Source organism: Solanum dulcamara, chromosome 12 (assembly GCF_947179165.1).
Source record: "Solanum dulcamara chromosome 12, daSolDulc1.2, whole genome shotgun sequence".
NCBI lineage: Eukaryota > Viridiplantae > Streptophyta > Magnoliopsida > Solanales > Solanaceae > Solanum > Solanum dulcamara.
The window spans coordinates 66,835,619-66,854,382 of NC_077248.1; the positions used below are offsets into that span (position 1 = coordinate 66,835,619).

General features: G+C 35.3%; 3 protein-coding genes across 6 annotated transcripts; 1 reads left to right on the top strand and 2 right to left on the bottom strand.

Annotated features, from left to right (window-relative positions):
* Positions 1-172: 172 nt before the first annotated feature.
* LOC129875970 (uncharacterized) lies at positions 173-5,390 on the bottom strand. 3 transcript variants are annotated; one of them, XM_055951233.1, is made up of 4 exons: positions 5,035-5,390; positions 3,531-3,691; positions 2,216-3,052; positions 173-1,927 (listed from the first exon to the last, which is right to left on the bottom strand). In XM_055951233.1, the coding sequence occupies exons 1-4, from the start codon at positions 5,297-5,299 to the stop codon at positions 284-286; spliced, it is 2,907 nt and encodes a 968-aa protein (XP_055807208.1). In that variant the 5' UTR covers positions 5,300-5,390; the 3' UTR covers positions 173-283. The 3 variants fall into 3 exon arrangements, with proteins under 3 accessions (XP_055807208.1, XP_055807207.1, XP_055807209.1); XM_055951232.1 differs by having other exon boundaries at positions 3,531-3,694; XM_055951234.1 differs by lacking the exon at positions 5,035-5,390 and adding an exon at positions 3,291-3,382 and having other exon boundaries at positions 3,531-3,656.
* Positions 5,391-8,004: 2,614 nt separating this feature from the next.
* On the top strand, positions 8,005-12,443 carry LOC129875938 (uncharacterized). Of its 2 annotated transcripts, none has more exons than XR_008763250.1 (7): positions 8,005-8,324; positions 8,999-9,065; positions 9,805-9,851; positions 10,271-10,358; positions 10,720-10,868; positions 10,962-11,062; positions 11,429-11,515. XR_008763250.1 is itself a non-coding variant. In XM_055951188.1 (7 exons), the coding sequence occupies exons 1-7, from the start codon at positions 8,103-8,105 to the stop codon at positions 12,108-12,110; spliced, it is 732 nt and encodes a 243-aa protein (XP_055807163.1). In that variant the 5' UTR covers positions 8,016-8,102; the 3' UTR covers positions 12,111-12,443. The 2 variants fall into 2 exon arrangements, 1 of the variants encoding a protein (XP_055807163.1); XM_055951188.1 differs by lacking the exon at positions 10,962-11,062 and adding an exon at positions 12,036-12,443 and having other exon boundaries at positions 8,016-8,324; positions 10,720-10,853; positions 11,429-11,527.
* An 880-nt stretch (positions 12,444-13,323) lies between these two features.
* LOC129875937 (chlorophyll a-b binding protein 7, chloroplastic) lies at positions 13,324-16,951 on the bottom strand. The gene is made up of 5 exons (XM_055951187.1): positions 16,792-16,951; positions 15,452-15,646; positions 14,890-14,927; positions 14,001-14,515; positions 13,324-13,545 (listed from the first exon to the last, which is right to left on the bottom strand). The coding sequence occupies exons 1-5, from the start codon at positions 16,845-16,847 to the stop codon at positions 13,528-13,530; spliced, it is 822 nt and encodes a 273-aa protein (XP_055807162.1). The 5' UTR covers positions 16,848-16,951; the 3' UTR covers positions 13,324-13,527.
* Between the last annotated feature and the right edge of the window lie 1,813 nt (positions 16,952-18,764).

Genomic DNA, 18,764 nt, shown 5'->3' on the forward strand with positions numbered 1-18,764 from the left:
ACACAATGAAGCGTAAGGATAAATTAGTCGACAGAATATAATCCCGAAATAATTTAATCCGCAAGTCATCAATAACCCACCGTCAAAATTGGTTAATAGTAAATGACAACTCCTTTACCAATTAACAGATGAAACAGTCGACCAGGCAGAACACTTGAATAGCACAGAGAAATAGGAGGATGAAAATCAGAATTATCGAATAGTAAAATCAAGATTCAACAAACAATGCCCTTTACACTGCATAGGATTCTCAGGTAATGTACTAAGATTGGCAGTTCCTCAACTATGTCCTAGTCGCCATTAACATTGCACGGATTTTGGCCCTAAGATCATCTGATATCTCGGTAGATTCAGACGGCTGAGACGGGGCTCTTTGCTGGGAACTAGATACGTCGACTGAAGCTTCTCTGCTGACAGTACCTCCCAAACTTCCTCTTGATTGATCTGACACTTTGGTAAGGATCTCACCTTCTTCCAGTTCTTCTCTTTCTTTGGTACCTTTCTCATCCTTATCAGCCCTGTCATACCGCTGCTCTTCATCATCAGAAGAGCTTGCATGCTTATGTTTGCGCTCAGGTTCATCGTCGCTAGAATGTTTTTTCCTGCGCTTGTGTCTATCTTTGCTCCGATGGGAAGTTTTATGCGGTCTATCAGACTCATCATCGCTAGAATCCTTTGTCCTGTTTTCATGTCTGTCTCTACTGCGGTGGGAGGTTCTATGAGATCTATGTTTCTTCTTGGATTGCTTATAATCTCCCTCATAATCATCTTTCCTATTTTCACGTGAAGACCGATGACTTGAATGCTTTTTCCTTCCATGCTTATGCTGTCTCTCTACATCTCTTTGCTCATCATCATCTTCAGGGGATGAATGCCTTTTGTGGTGTTTCTTTCTTGATCGCCTATTATCTTCATCATCTTCACCGTCGTCTGCATTTTCACCATCTTTGTGTCTATGACGGCGTGATCGCTTCTTTTTTCTGGATCGCTTATCATCCCTTATCTCTTCACTTTCTTCATCTTCATCTTTTCTTGAAGAGCGGTGTTTCTTCCTGGAGTGTTGGTGCTCTTCCTCCTGTCCCTCTTCCTCTTCCTCTTCATCCTCATCTTCATTTATACCAGATCTTGACCTGTATTTCCTTCTTGATCGCCGCTCATGCTCTTCAGCTGTATGTTGCAGTTCAGATTTCTCATTTTCATTCGACACATTATTGTTATTTAATGGAGCTGTACTGCCTTCTCTCTCCACAGCAGCCAATTCTGCCAGAGCTGCACTGCGTTCTCTTTCTTTAGTAGCAACATTAACCTCTGTAACGGAACCTGATACGGCGGATTCCACTGACCCTCCAAGTGAATCTCTTTTGGCAGGAGCGGCTCCACCTTTTAACAGGGAAACAAACATCTTTGCCCTTCTCAGCCTCTCTGCTTTTAGCTTCTGCTCTTTGTTCAAGTGTGCTTCAGAGGAGTCTGCTTCACTTGCAGCTTCCACAGCAGCAGACTTTGCAATTTCCTTCACCTTTGGAATCGAAACACTATGTTCCATCCTCCTGTCAGACTTCTGACCAACTTTATTGGGCCCAGATGGAGGGACATTGAGAAAGCTTGAGGTTTGGCCACCCTCACTGCTGTGACCCTGACTATCACCGTTCTTAGATGAGCCTGAGATGATGCTCAAATTGGGATTCTTTATACCTCTAGTGGCTGCCTGAAGGATAGCGGCGGCGGCAGCAGCATCCACATTGACCCCAGCCTCTTGCTCTGAAGTTCTAGTCAGAGAGTCTTGTGTTTCCTTCTTGGATTTGCCAATCACCATCTTAAACTTCTCTTTCTTATCAAATACATATGGCAGATCATACTCCGCCGATCTTAAAGAGGTAGAATCACTTTCCTTCAAAGAAGGCCTCTTTTCTGATCCATGGACTTTTGACTGCACAACAAAGAGGAGAAAAGGACGCAATGTTAAAGTAAATTCCACACGCTTCTTTCCAAAGGGAAAATAGTATAACCAGGTTCACATGCATTAGCTACACCAATAATACAGAACCAAAGAGAAAAATACTGCTAATTGTTTTTTGTGCTAATAATTTGTACAAATAAACAGATGCTAAGTTCAAGGAACTAAAATAATTGCTCAAATTTTTTAGTTAATTGAAAAAACTTTAGCCATGTGAATGCAGAAGAACCCATATGTCCCAGACAGAGTAAGAGCTTTCACCTCTTGAGCTTTCTGGAGTACTTTCAGATAGTATGGGTGATATTGGTTGGACGGAAGGAGAAATGGGAATCTCCCATGTTTACTGTCCTGTTCCATAAGAGTTGACTCAAACTGCTTCCCATTCCGCAGAATGAACTCCACTATCTTATCAATCAATTTCTTCAGTTCAGATGGAGGCTCCACCAAAGGTCCAGACTTAGACGCTGCTCCTAGACCAGAAATGTCTGCCTTTATCTTTTCTAATGCAGCAGAAGAACTAAAGTCATCTTCCTTCTGCATGCTACTTCTACTTCCACTCTTGGAAGCACTAATCAAATTATTCTTTTTCAGTGCAGGAGCCTTTTCTTTATCTTTACTAGAACGAAGAGAATGAGTAGAAACTTTCTCATTCATTTCTTTCTGACCATTTTCACATGCCTTAGAAGTAGATTCAACCCTTTCAAGCGGACGGGTGATGCTCGAAGTATCCAAGGAATCAACTGCTGCACTGGAAACTCTGGATCTAGGATCATCCCCATTTGCAGGCTCTTCATCCTCCCCGAACCCATAAACAGAACCAAGCATAGATAAAGCACCTCCAACACCATCATGTTCCTTGTGCTCATTAGAAGTCTTTGTTCCTTCACTTTGAGCGTTCAAATCACTATCAGATTGTAAAAGTTCAGGATGATCAACAAGAAACCTAAAGTATGCATGAAGACCATGGTCAGGCATTAAGAACCCAAATGTTGGATTGTTTCCCTGCTTCACTCTGAGTACAATTTCTGACTGCCCACCATGTTTGCTCACAAACAGAGCAGTCCTTGCAATTATTTGATGCAATTTTTCCGTTGGTGGCTGCAAAAAGATAGAAAACCAAAAGCAACAAAGACTCCATTAACATGTAGAATTCACAATTCCGGATGAAAATAAGCTAGAACCTAAGATACAATCTGAAGCTTCAAACATATCAATCAACGAGTATGTGTATCCATTACTAAAAGTAAAAGAGTAATATCAAGTGACTAAGGGAAGATCCCTCTCAATTAGCAACAAATTGTCCTTAAGAGAAAACTTTTTATATTCCTAATCCCACCTGCACTGCCCCTTGGTCATGCATCAAAAGGGAACAAGGTGCCTGTGAGTGGCAACCTTAGATCAAAGGAACTCCATCCCTGCTCCGAGCATCTGAAAACTTAGACACGGTGAGCCTTAGAATAACATATTGTTTAGACAACTAGTAGCATTGGTCACACGGGAAAACCTCGTTAGCATGTAAACACAAATATCCAAGCTTTATGAGAGGCAGAAAAGAAAATGAAGAGCACAAGCTTACCAAGCACTGAAGAAGGCTTTCAGGCACTGGAAAGGAGGGACGGAAGCCAGAGCTTTCCCGGGCCTCCGAACTTTTTCTGTCAGCAAAATCATCAGTGTTTCCATATGAGAAGCCAACAGCACGATATGCACCAACATCTGCTGACTCTTCACCTTCTTCTACTTCTAAAGGGAGAAATCATAGGATCATATTCATATAATAATATCCAGAAGCAGTGTAACACTCACAGAAGCAACAGGAAAAAGACTCCAGACAGAATGAAATCAGGTTAAAATAATGATACTGGCATTGATAAGCAGTAACGATCTTACTAGTTGTAAGATACGGATATGTATATAAAAGGTCCTATTGTGAAGCTTTAAAAAAAAAAAAACTACAGCCGCTAGCTAGCTAGCCAGACAGCCAGCATGCTACATTTCCACAGCCTGCTTTATTTTAAGATACTCCAACACCAAAATATCCTCCCCAGAAGTCACTGCCTGCCTATAAAAACATTTTCTATCAACCCCAATTTCATCATAAAATAAAATCATTATTCTCAGATCCCCCCTTGAAAGATGAATAAGAAGAAACACATATAATAACCATCTAGGTGAGGTTCACAGCATTATAAGCTGAAGGATATCTAGGGCAATATACAATAATTAATTTAAATAGAAATGATACCATCAGAGGAAGTTTTCATGACTAACATAATACCAGACAGGCACAGAATGGACCCTCGACTATTCCCCGAGATTGTTCTATATATTATTTTACGTTTTGCAATGTAATCAAGTCTGTTCACTACAGCAAATGCACCCAATGGATACCAGATCCTTTTTTTTGGTTGGATGGTTGGTTTTGTAGGGGGGGTCCATTGATAGAAAATCCTATTAGTGAGCATCAACATAGTTCACGCAACAAATTATTGTAGATGCGGATCCAGCATTTTAAGAGTTGAGTTTGCATAAAATGGTTTTCCAGGCCAATGAATTCTTTCGTGCAGCATTACATGTACCTTATAGATGCGTTCAACATAAATAGTGTAGAGTAAAGAGATAACTACAAAGTAAATACAATTATCAGTAAACATTAAGTCAGCAAACTTAAGCATAAATATATCTAATTCAAAGCAGTTCCATTATATATATATATATATATATATATATATGTATGTATGTATTTCACATTAGAAATGAAACTTAACTAGCAGAAAGAATCACTTTACAAATATTAACATCAGCTAGACACTCGTTATAGTTTATGGACTGTTAACTTTTTTTTTATCAAGGTTCAGTGTTAACTTCGAAACATTTTATGCTAAAATCAACAATATATACACGAATAATAGAAAGAACATATTAGCAGATATTAACATCAGCTAGCCACTCATTATCGTTTACCGGATTGTTAACTCCTAAACATTTTTATGCTAAAATCAGCATAATATATACACGAAAAATCATCCGCCCAACGTTTGAACAAAAAGTAAACAAAGGAAGCAAGTAAGAGTTAAGTTTACCTGGTTCATCTGAACGCGGAGGAAGATCGAGGTAACGTTCATGATCGAGCTCGAGCTGAATCGAAGCATCGACGAGGTTAGACGAAGAAGAAGAAGAGTGGGACCGCCGCCGGGAAGGTGGAGGGGCGGAGAGAAGGTGGCGAACATCGTAACGATCAATCTGGAGAGAGTTCCATTCGACAAGAGCGTCACCGGAGTTGACAAACGCTGCCATGGTGTCGTCGTCGAAGAGGAGAGCATGGAGGCCGACCACATCTAGATCCATCGGACACCGAATCGCCCTTAATCTCTCTACGGTCTCCGATAGGATTCGAGTGAGAAACCCTAGAGAATTAGGAACTCTTTGGTGAATTGGGAATTGAGAAGATTGATTTTTTCTTCTATTGGATTGGGCCTGTTGAATTAGGCAAGTGGGTCAGGTGTTGGGCCAGTGTCTATTTAGTATGTTCGGATCACCTTCCCTACATCTCAATTAAAATATAATATAAACAATTTACAAAATTAGCACACGTTGGAATTGGTCAAACAAACAACGTTTATTAAAGAAGTTATATAGTCGATTTTTGAAAAGCTAGCCCGTTTGGATGATCTTTAAAAAAATAATTTTTATGTATGAAGTGTTTTTAGAATTTTTAAGTATTGAAAGTTATTTTTATAAATAAGCAGTTGAGTGTTTGAATAAAAGTGTTTATGCTGAAAATAAGTTGTTGATGTGTTTGGCAAATAAGTGTTGTTAAGCACTTTTTTCTGTCAAAATGACTGAAATACCCTTAAAGCTATTAATACCATAATAAGTTCATTTAAAAGATTTTTAAATTCTAAAGTTGATTTAAATCAAAAGTAATTTATATTGTAAAATCACTTTCACTATAAAATGTTTATTTAAGTTATTTTTTTATAAATACATGTTACTTAAGGGGTGTGCATGAGCTAAAAGAGACACTTATTTTGGAACGAAGAGTTGTGTATTAATTATGAGAATATTAATTAAACCATTCTTCTTCCTCCAACAGATATATCCTATGTTAACGGTGATTAAGGGCTCAAATTTGTTGTATTTCTTAACAAAGCAAAAGGGAAAAGCGACGCCGCCATGACTGCAGATACCAATTTGCTATTCAAAGCCTTAACCGGGTTGCCCTGCCAAGATACGGGTCGAATTTTTCTCTATGTCGTGATTGAACATAGCCCTAAAAGGAAGCAATCAATCATCATAGCCCCTTTACAACATGAGCAGCACAAAGAAAGGAGAAAGAAAAAGAGAAAAATCAAGAGCAAGAAGGGTATTTAACGAGTGTTTGGATGAAGGTATAATGTTTGTTTTTCTTGTATATTTCAAAGGGTTGTTGGTTTTTTGTTCCATTAATGGAGAAATCACTGGCAAAACAGAGATGGGCAACCACCCTTTTACAGAAAATCCTATTTTTCTCTGTCGCCTCATTCTTCTTTCTTTTTTGTCCATGCTCGAATTTCTTGGCTAGTCACCAAGATTGAAAGTCTGTTTAGCAACCCAAGCAGAGTAATCAGATAAAGCCTTTTTATTAGTGGCAACGTTGTAGAACCAATCAGCTGGACCACTGGGTTTAGAGGCTGCGCTGTTGTAGAAGATGATGAACAGAGATCGTGGAGGCTGCGTTGTTGCTGAAGAAATGAGGAACAAATGTGAATTTTAGGGCTTTAGCTGAGAGGGTACTTTGGGAATTAAAATAAAATATAAGGGATATAGAAGTAATTTCTATGGTCAACGAAAATGCCTTTAAGCCATCAAAAAAAGTTAGGATTTTCAACTTTTCATTTTTGGGTGACTTTAAGAACTTTATGACTTAAATTTAGCATTTTAAGTTGATAGTCAAACACCACAATGAGCTAAAAAAAGCTTATAAACCAACTTATAAGCCCATCCAACGAGCTATTAGAATTAATTCACTTTTTCATGATCAACAATCAACTAAAGTGTTCTATACTTCTTTAGTACTCATACAAAATTTGATGGTGCCGATTGGTCCAAAGGACAAAAAGGGGAAGATAGGAAGAGCACCATAAGGAAGTTACTCCACTCTATAAATAATGCACTACAAATTATTCTATCATTTTTTAATTACTTTTTGGATAAAAAAATGTGGATTATTGTGGGAAAAATTAATAATAGTTTAAAAAAAGAAAGTTTTTTTGATGAATATATGAGAATTTCACCTTATAAGTTTTCGACAGTATCATTATGTTGATTAAAAGATAACTACAACTAATGCATTTTTTATTGGTAAACAAATCATTCCACCTAATTTGTTAACTTAGGAGTCATTCGGTTTAAATAAAGTTATATAGAGCATTGTAAAGATCGTTGTGAAAGTTTTTGAATATGCGTCTTATTCCTTTTAGACTCGATCAAAAGGAATTGACACAAGCTAGGGCGAGACAAGGCATTGCTTGTGTAGAAACAAGGTTGCGGAGGAGGGCAGATGGCCTATGTATAGCATAACTCTAAGTTGGAAGTTTAGATTCAGTCAAATGTTTATTGGGCCACATGAAGGGGTGCTGGTTAGGGGTTGTCTTGTGTGAATTATTTAGATAGGCGCAGATATTATATATTCAAAGACCACATATTCGAGAACACTTTAAATATGTGTAATTTTTTACTATTACAATTATAACTAATAGATTTATTGAATTTTATGTTGTGTATGCCCCATTAAAAAGAAGAAAAGCCTCCTAATAGGGATCCTCTTTATTATTTAATCTAAGTGTTGCACCAAACAAACAAACGCACACAAATATCTTTCATGAAACACATTTTTGTATTCTCATTTTAATTTTAATTTAATAAGCTTAAATTATATTAAGTAAACATTACGTACAAACTTTTTTACTCTCTTGTCCATTTCAACCATATTTTTTTAAATTTTAAATTACTACTTCCTCCATTTCAAATTTGTATTTATTTCCACACAAGTAACGCATCTCTTTTATAGGAAAAAAAAAATTGTTTGAAGAAGAATTCAATTCTATTTTGTGGCTTCTATTTCGTGACGTAAAACAATCAGCGACCAAACAAATAGCTGGACAGAGAAATGGCTGCTCCGGCTGCCGAGGGTCTAGCCGTGACGGCGCTACGGTCAGTGCTCCACCGTGTCCGTCAGGCTGCTGAAAGGTCCGGCCGCCGTGCTGATGACGTGAGAGTGGTGGCGGTGAGCAAGACGAAGCCTATTTCTCTTATTACCCAAGTTTACGAAGCCGGTCACCGGTGTTTCGGTGAAAATTATGTACAAGAGATTATCCATAAGGCCCCTGAGGTACTCATTTTCAGCATTGGTATTGTCAATTGAGCTTTAGATTGTGACAAATTGTTCCCAAAAGAGAGAAAAAATGATTCTTTTTTTAAAAAAAAATGGAATGTGTATTAATAGAGCTAAATAGATATATAAAGGATTCATATAGCTGAATTAATTTTGGATTGAGACATAAATGATACTCTTTCCATCCTCTTGTTGAGTCAATTTGACTAATATTAGATCAACTCAATATTTTAGAATTTAAATTTAAATGAGTACTCACTCTTTCAATTTATTTGTATGAGTTTGACTTGACATATTGTTTAAGAAAATAAAAACACTTTTGAATTATGTGTATATATGGAATGTACCAAAATGTCCATCTTGTGGTTTTAAATGCTTCACGTGGTAAGTTACTATTAAAGAGTTGCCAAAAAAAAACGGAAAGGTGCATTCTCTTTGAAATGGATCAAAAAGAAAACTAAGACAAACAAATTGAAATGGAGGGAGGCAATTATTCTCATGTCAACATGTTTGAAAAAATATACTGTAATTTAAAATGTTGATCAAAGTTCACAATAGTTGAATCTCGAGAAGGGGAAAGTGCCACATAAATTAGGACAGAGGGGGTTGTTGATAGTTGTGGATAGATTTTTCTCATTTTGCAATATTGATTATGTGTTGTTGATATGCAGCTTCCTGAGGACATAGAATGGCATTATATCGGGCATTTGCAGAGCAATAAAGTGAAACAACTCCTGAGTACGGGCTCATCTAAGTATTTGTGCGACCTTTTGTTTGTTATTATCCAACTTCCCTAAATTATCCATCAATTGACATCACTTCTCTCTCTCTACTTTTTGTGGTTTTCCAATGAGAGGTTGGAAGTTGTGTGTATGTATGGTACAACTGCACAACTAGTGGGTTCAGTGGTACTCAACAAAGGCTTCAAAATTTTGAATTCGCCTCTTGTTGCTAGCAATTAGCATCTGTTTCCTCAATGATGCATAGGATCCTATATTTGGTTAATTTGATTCTTTTCCAATTGTGATCTTGGTAAAATACTAGTCTGCATAATTTCCCTCAATGTATTATCTCTTAACTTTTTCCAACTAAAAATGTGTTATTTTGTGCTAAGGACCTGTAAGGTCAGATTGAAGTGTCTAATTAGAGTGTAGAAGTCTTTTTATTTAGTATCCGAACAGGGCCAAAATCGTCTCTCAATGCTTAATTTGGTGAACTACAAGCGTGCATATTTTCTCTTGGATGTATTATCTTCTGATTCACTTTTACCATTTCAACTGAGAACTTGTTATTTAGTGTAAGGGACCTGAAAGGTTAGAGTTGAAGTGTCTAACTAGAGAATACAAGTTTTTCTTTTCAGTATCCTGAAAAGAGAAGAACCCCCCTCCTTACTCTCAGGATGCATTTCTGCTTTATGTGTAAATAGGATAAGTATATCAATCTTAAAATTGTCTAAAGTTTGCCTACATCATTGCAGCTGCTGTTCCCAATCTAGCCATGGTTCATGGTGTTGATAACCCGAAGGTAGAGACTTTACCTGTTTCTTAATGCTTGATGAACTTAAGGAGTAGTCTCTCTGTTTAATCTTGAAAATGTCATATGCTGCTTCTATTTCCACTAAGCCACAGCAGTATGATTTTTCATTTACTTTCAGAGTCCAGCAGGATAATAAGAACTGAGATCAATATAACTTACCTCCACATGGTTATCATAACATCAATAGCTATATCAAAGTGAATGCACTGTCGGTTTATAAACTGAGTGCGGAGGAATGTGCTCCTTCATTCTTTTCTCTCCTAAGTTCCTTCTGGATCTGGTCATTGTCAAACACACCTCGAAGCTTTAATAAGTTCGTGTGTTTAGATTATGGTCTCTTTGAATGCATATTGTTATTTGTATTGAACAAAGTTGATCAATCATACAACTCATTTTCGAATCTACAGCTTGCAAATCATCTTGATCGTGCGGTTTCAAGCATTGGCAGGCAGCCCTTGAAGGTTTTGGTTCAAGTTAATACCAGTGGAGAAGAGTGTGAGTATATTTTCTCCTCATTCTTGTTTGCAGATCCTGAGAGAGACTGCTCGGCTTGACAACATCTCTAGTGATTAGGATCTACAAGCTATTAGGTTGTTGGTATTTTTCGGAGCAGTGTGGTTTAGGTTATGAAAGATTTCTAACGCATTGCTTCAAGTCCTTAGATTATTGGTTAACCTGATGAAATCTCACCAATTTTTAATCTGAATTGTTAGAATTTTTTCCCCACTGCTAGTAATGCATGTGTGATCGAGTTTGTACAATGCTTGTTTTTATGACGTTCAAGGCAAAAGAAGGACTCCAATCTTTCTATTTCCGAAGGAACTGACACATTCATCAATTTTTTAACTATATGCAGCAAAATCTGGCGTTGATCCATCAAATTGCATAGAGCTTGCCAAACATGTCAAGCTGGATTGCCCAAACCTTGAGTTCTCTGGCCTAATGACAATTGGAAGGCCTGACTACACTTCAACCCCAGAGAACTTCGAGGTGACATTCTGTAATGTATCCGTAATGTAGTTGTACATGAGTCATGATATATAAGAATTCTTAGCCCTCTCAACTGTTTGAAGATGTCCCATCCTTTACTAATAAAAGATGCAATGGAAGAACAGGTCTAAACTACTGAAAGCAGGCATTTTTTCTTGATAACTGTGGTGTCTATGTAAGCTTGCGCGCACCTCGACTAGTTCCATGAGGTACCTACTACCTCCCACCAGCACATGTATTGGGTAGCTCTGTCCATTAAGGTTTGGACATATTGGAAGAAATCACCTAGTGTTGAAAGCAAACCTTTTTCATCAATGGTAGTAGTCACCATAACAATTTTCTTCATCGTTATGGGGAGTTTTCTTTCCATATGTTGGACCTTTATGTTTAGTAGAGGGATGTTTTTCTTGTGCTTAGTATTTTTTTTGTATATGGAATCCTTAAGAAGTTTGTTATCGAATGATAGAATTGTGTGATGCATTTTGGGAGCTTCATGACAAAAATGCTCATGCTCCATCAAATTTCCCTGTTTCTTCAAATTGTTGATCACCATTTTTCTTGTTGTAATGCAACAGACGCTACTGAACTGTAGAACTGAAGTTTGCAAGGTGCTTGGTATGGCGGAGTCTCGATGTGAGTTATCAATGGGCATGTCTAGTGACTTTGAGTTAGCGGTAAGCTGATATTTTCTTACCTTGTTTATAAAAATCTGGTCTCTTTCATCCCAGTAAATTGATTCTGATTGAAAGAATCACTTCTTCTGATTAATTTCCTTTGCTAGTTTCATTTTACTGCTGCTTTTGTCATGTGAAAGCAGGTAGTCTGTCAATCTCTTGATTGCCTCTTAAGTTTAATTTAATTCCCCTAGCTTGCTAATGCAAAAATATATTTTCCTCCTTGACCTATTTTTCTCGTGTTGTGAACCAAAACAAGTTTTGACTCAGTTGCAATTGTTCGAGATGGCCATGTAATTCATTTTTTTGCTTTTCTGTCAATGGATTTCCTAATATATTTTGTTGACTATTGGTATAGTCTGTGTTGTTCCTGAAGTAAGCATGAAATTATGAAAAACATGAGCTGGTTCTATTTTGTTCATTTAAAGAATATTTAAACTGCATTTGGAAACTACTTCTTAAGAGAAGTAAACGTGTTATGTGTTGATTCTCTCTCGTAAAACTGCAGATAAAAATGGGCAGCACCAATGTGAGAATAGGATCCACCATATTTGGACCAAGGGAGTATCCAAAGAGACAATGAAGTCAGTATGAACTTCATCACATAGAACCATTCACGAAAGCAATAGGGAGTGAGTGAGGCCTTTCTGAATTTTTGTGCAATGGGGGAGAAAAATGAGGCAGTGATGACAAAAGAAGGGTGCTGATGCTTCAAACCCTAAGCCCTGTCCTACTAGAAAGTGATGTCAAAATTGTTGTGCTTTTGAATTATTGTATACTTTTATAACAGGACTAAGTGCCACTCTTGACTTGCCTTGATTCAATTAGTCTCTTGTTTTTTGTGAAGTTTTATATCTGTTACTTAATACATACACTACCACCCCTGGAGAAAAATGAAGATGTTGTTCTTACTTTATCTTGTGTGGTTGCTTGCTATATTTTGCATGTGAATTTTGGTTCACTTTCTACCTTGGTATACAGCTTGAAGTTGGATAGTGGACAAAAGCTACTTTGCCCTTGGATTAGCAATGTTGGTGACAAAAAACAAGCAGAATTTCCATGTTGTAATGCTTGATCACTATAAAATATGACACGACAAGAATTGAGGCATGACCATGAGTGGAAGGAAGAAAAAACAATACAGAGAATGAATGAAAAAGAAATAGAGACTCTGGGAAAGAAGAAGAAATGGCCAAATCGGGTGTTGAGAGTAAAGATCGGTGGATCAAAGTTAAATTTAGCATCAAAGATGATGTGAATAGAGGAAAACTGGTTAGTATGCTGTTTCTTCATATTTTGAACCTATTTAGTGAAAATGTTTACTCTGTCATTGGATCCGAGTGATGGTCATCACTCATCAGTTTACCTTTATGTATATGAAATGTATGTCTAACCTATCTCAGTGTCAAGGAACATTTATGTTTGTATACATCATCATTCCTCCTCATTCAAACCTTGAACTTTTGGTTAATTGATATTCTCTTTCAGTTTCATTTTGTCTGAAAACACATCCTAAATATTCCATATAGTACTATAGAGGAACATTGTTCTTCCTACCACAAAACAGAGATAATGTGGTGCATTTGCTACTTAACTTGAAGATATGTAATGTCATTGTATTCCATAAAAGAACACTTTAATCGCGAAAAAGGAAATGACATCAGGCAATTGTGAGTAGCGCGGGCAAGTTCATCTAGTTTTACATGCACCAAAGTGTGTTACTTTACTTGACCATATGTACTTCCTGTATCTTAATCAACTATTGCAGTAAAAATTTTCAATCATGCAAATGGGACTAACATATATAAATGATTTTCTTAGATCTGATACGAGTTCTCAAAAGTATTTGTACACTGCTTAGTCTTTTTCTACAGAGGAGCAAACCAAATGTAGGAATACTACATTGAGTGGCAAAAGAAACATTAAAGCTTTCTTTGCACAAATCTACTTCAAATGTTACTTTTACACATCATTACAACAAAAGATGCTCTGCTTGCTTCTCACTTGGGACTGAATGCCTGAAACATAATTAAAAACAACTTCAGTAACTCGAATTGCTGTCAAACTATATTAACTCATCACATAAATTGAATGGACGGAAGCAAATGATTAGCAAGTCCACATTTTTTTTCCAAAAGAATGAGCTATTAGTTTACAAAAAACAGTGTGTATCTTAAAAATCAAAACAACAACAATAACTACTATCAATACGTCTCAAACTCAAGCAAATTTGAAACGACTATATAAATCCTCACCAGCCATGTTGTTGCATTTTAGCCCATTTGATTCCTATGTTAAAACAAATATAGTTTCTCCATATAAGTCAAACAACAAGGACAACAATTTCATTGGTTTGAGTTTTCTTTCAAACCAAACAAACTACTCCCTCAATTTTAATTTGTTCGTTTGGTTTTAACAACAATTTCAATTGAAACAGAGGAAGTACTACGAGTTAAAATGAGGTTGTACTTACAGCAAAAATAGTGGCGTGACCGGGATCAGCAAGGTGAGCAAAGAGGTTCTCAATAGGTCCTGTTCCAGTGTAAATGTGTTGGAACCATGCACCCATCACGGCTAACATAGCAAGTCTACCGTTCTTAATCTCCTTTGTCCTTAACTCCTTTATCTTTTCAGGGGAACCTGAACCCCAACCCAAGGGATCAAACCATAAACCTCCTGGATAACCAACGTCTGTCCCTGTGAGTTTGTTGTTAGGGAAGATAGGGTCCGTGTTTACGCAACCAGGTTTGATAATATCTGCCCATCTTCTTCCCTCAGCCCAACCTATAAATATCAATTCAACGATGAACAGAGTCGTCGTGTCCGTAAAATATTCTTGTTCACCAGCAGTGTACCATGAAGGTGTGTTAAGGATTCCGAGTTTTGTGAGTAATTCTGGAATGAAAATTCCTGCAGCTCCCAACATTGCCCATCTGCAATGTACAATTTCTGCCTGCTGGTTCCATCTCAAGCTCTCTGGGTCAGATCCTGTACTCAATAATATATCCAAAAAGTGATAATTAATATCATATGAATATTGCGTCCAACATGAAACTTGTGATCGGTAGTAACTAATTTGATCTTCATACAGTTCTCGAGATATTGTCTAACGAAGTTTTGTTATAGCATCTATAACCGTTTTTTGATTTAAGTGGACAACCTGGCATATATACATATACAGGATGTTTAAGAAAGTAAAAAAAAAATCGAATCTTATGAACCTAAACTAAAATTAGATAGTTTTAAACATGTCACGTGAAAATTTGAATTAAAAAGTTATCAAAATGACATTTTTTTTTAAATCGACTAAACTAAAATGTCAAACAAACAAATTAAAACAGAGAGAGTAAATGGATATATACCGAGGCCAAGAGGATCGAAACCGAAGTCTCCGGGAAGGCTGCAACGGGAAGAAGAAGAATAAATTTACTTTCAGCATATAACTGATTACAAGTTAATTAAAGAATGAATGGTCAAAAATACACTCAAATTATTCTGATTTTGGGAGTTTTATATCTGTACAAATTACAATTAAGAATAAATAAACAAAAATACACTTAAATTATCATTATTTTTTATAGTTTTATATCTGAACTATCATGTGTCATCAATGGGCAAAAGCACGCTCAAATTATTCTGATTTTGCGTGTTTCATACCTGAACTATAAAAAAAAGTACACTTAAATTATCATGATTTTTTCGAGTTTTATATATGTGTATGAGTTTTCTAACTGAACTATCATTAACTATTTATCAAAACACACTTCAACTATCAATTGTTCTATTTTCCTACCTAAACGATATTGATGTAGAAAAAAACAACGATTAATAATTGAGATGTTTTTTTAATAAATAATTGTTAATAGTTCACGTAAATATTTCAATACATGAAACTCGAAAAAACGAAGCTAGATGATGACTGACCTGCCATCAAGCCATGGAGGAGGGGTGCTGCCAGGGAACCAGAGGGGTCTATCAGGGTCTGCAGCAACACACACTGTAGTCACTGCTCGTGGTGATCCAGCTGCAGGTGAAGTACTGAATTTGCTTACTCTCAATCTTCTCCCTCCAAGGAATGAAGCTTTTGTTGCTCCTACAATTGATCCATTTCTCCTCGAACTGCAACAAACAAATCACAATTTGAACTTAAGCATACACATTTGCATGCTAAAATTTTACTTCATCCGTCTCAAATTATTTTTTATTTTTTATTTTGCTTTAAATATCCTTTGTTGTTTATTGTATTTCATTTATCACACTATTTTGATGTTGTTATTGTTTCACTTCTGTAGACTTTATACTATTTTTCTTATTAATCATTATATTTTCTCCACTGTTGTTTTTCTTCATTCATTTGGAATTGATGCACTTGAGCCGAATTATTTCAAAAGTAGACTCTCTATCTCCATGAAGTAGTAGTAAGATATGCATATACATTACCCTTCTCAGATCCTACTTTGTCGTATTATATGTTGTTGGTGGTGGTGCTGCTTTTCAATTTTCGTGACATATATAAGAAAACTTTTAAAATTTATGATCTAAAATACTAGTTGATCATTTATTTAGCGATAAATTATTTCATTAAAGGTAAAAATAAATTTTTAAAATTAAATTATTTTTTAATTTTACACGAATGACATTTTTTTAGACGGAATAAAAAAGAAATGTGTCAGAAAGAGTATTTATTAGAAGGTTTTTTTTGGCTATTTAAACACCATTTATATCTAAGTTATAATATCTCTTCCATTAAATATTTACTCAATATGTATATTCCATTAATGATTATACAATTGTCAAAGTCACGCTACCATAACAACAAAAAATGAGTAAAAAAATCTAAATAGACACCTAAGACTAAATTAAATTTTAACAATTTCAAGAAGTAATAACACCCTACAATTAATAACTTTATAGACTTCAAGAAAAAAACTAGATATCAGGTAAAATGAAGAAAAATTAATTAATTTTGAATTGAATTTTTAAAATAACAACTATTTAACATATAATTTGAGATGAAGGAAGCAGTATATTAGAAGGCTACACTTGATTTTAAGACATAATCAGTAGCATAGTTACATAGACTCAAGGATGATCACTTAAACATCTTAATTTAGTCGAAAAATTATATTATGCATATGAAAAATTAATATCGTGTATGTAGATCAAAAATATCTTTTTAGAAATATATACTTAAACTTTTGAACATTCTTAATAAAAATTTTAACTTCGCCATTGACAGAATTTGAGAATCGAAGAGAACTTGCCTTGGGGAAGAAAAAGCAACAGCAGCAATGGTTGATGAAGCACAGGCAGAGGCCATGTCAACAAATTCTTCACTCTTGTTGTGCAACTATAAGAGATACTGAGATAATGAGATTTTGAGGTATTTTATGATGAGAATGAGCTTATCTTGATGGATAGAAGAGTCAATATGTGATTGGCTACTTAAATTGCCATGTGGCAACCACAATCCATGATTGTGGCTCTTATGTTTTGTAATTGCATCCCTTTCCCTCTATCACACTCTCTATAATGTCTATGTATATTCTATTATTTTATTTATTCATAGAATTATGCTAAATTTATTATTGTTTATAATGTAAATATTTTATTTTTTTACAAGCTTCTCCTACAATTTTTTTTTGGTTCTAAAACAGAATTTTTACTCAAAAATTCATAATGTGAAGAAGTCAAATAGATTTATCATCAACTATATATATTAAAAGATAATTTTAATCATATCAAGTTCGAATGAACCCCTTCTATCATGAGCATAGGACCAAAAGGATTCATCTAAACTTCCAGGTGGAAAATTATAATATTTATACATGAATAAATTTTTATATATATTTATATATATATATATATATATATTGAATCTCTTTAACTTTTTCATATATTTACTTTTTCTTATTTTATAACCTTTAATATAAAAAATTGATTTCGTCATTGTCGTCGATCATAGCTAGCTTCGCCAATGTTCTCCACACATGCACATTGTACAATACCTTTTTATGTGCTTCTTCTAGGTGGCATAAGCACGTGAATGACACGTTTTCTTCATTGATGGTGTTAAGGGTGTTGATCAAATCTAATCATGATTAGTAAAATAATTGTAAACAATCATTCTTTTTAATTAGATTTTATCCTAAACAAACTAAAGTCAAATCAATCTCGAAAAAAATATATTACTACTATAAAATATTCACAGGTGACATAATCACGTGAATGACACGTTTTGTTCATTGATGGTGTTGCGGGTGTTGATCAAATCTAATCACGATTGGTAAAAATAATATGAAAGTAATTATTATTTTTAATTAGATTCTATTCCGAACAAATTGAAAATCAAGTAAATCTCGAAAAAACATATTACTACTATGAAATGCTCTTACGTGACATAAGCATGTGAATGACATGTTTTCTTCATTGATGGTCCTAAAGGTGTTGATCACATTTAATCACGACTAGTAAAAAATAATATGAAAATAATTATTATTTTTAAGTATATTTTACCTAAATCACATACTGAAAAGGCTCAATTACGATGTATCCCTCATTTTTATGAAATTACGCGATTTTTCTTTTTTTTTCTTCAAATTTCTGATACATTACTTGCTGAGCTGATACATCAATTTTGGGGGGTAAAACAATTAATGTTGTTGGGTTATTTATGGAAAGTAACGTAATTCAAGTTATGATTGATTGTTTCAATCAATTACCATGCTAATTAAGACAAAGAATTCTTTAAAAAAAGAAATAGAGCTTGACTATGAAAGAAAACTCAAAAAAACAGAGCATATCAATGGATGTCTTGTTGAAGCACGAGAGTTGCCTATAATTGACTTTTTGGAGCAAACGAGAATGTTATTTGGTGCTTGGAACTGCAAAAATAGGGAAATAACAGCTTATACAAAACATACTTTGGGTAGGAAATTCGAAGATATCCTAGTATCAAACACAATGAAGTGTTCGAGAATGAAGGTACACACCAATTATTATTTTTAAGTAGTTATCTACTTGATACATAGTTGCTTGATACATAGCTATAGGATACATCAGTTATGTATTTCCTGTTATCAGTATTACATAATACATCATTTCTGTATTTGATACATCATTGCTGATACATATCTGTGATAATTATTTAATGCAGGTTCTTGCTTCATCAGAATATCTTTATTCTGTTTATGTGTCACGCCCCGGGAGGGTACCCTAGACGTAACCGGCACCCGAA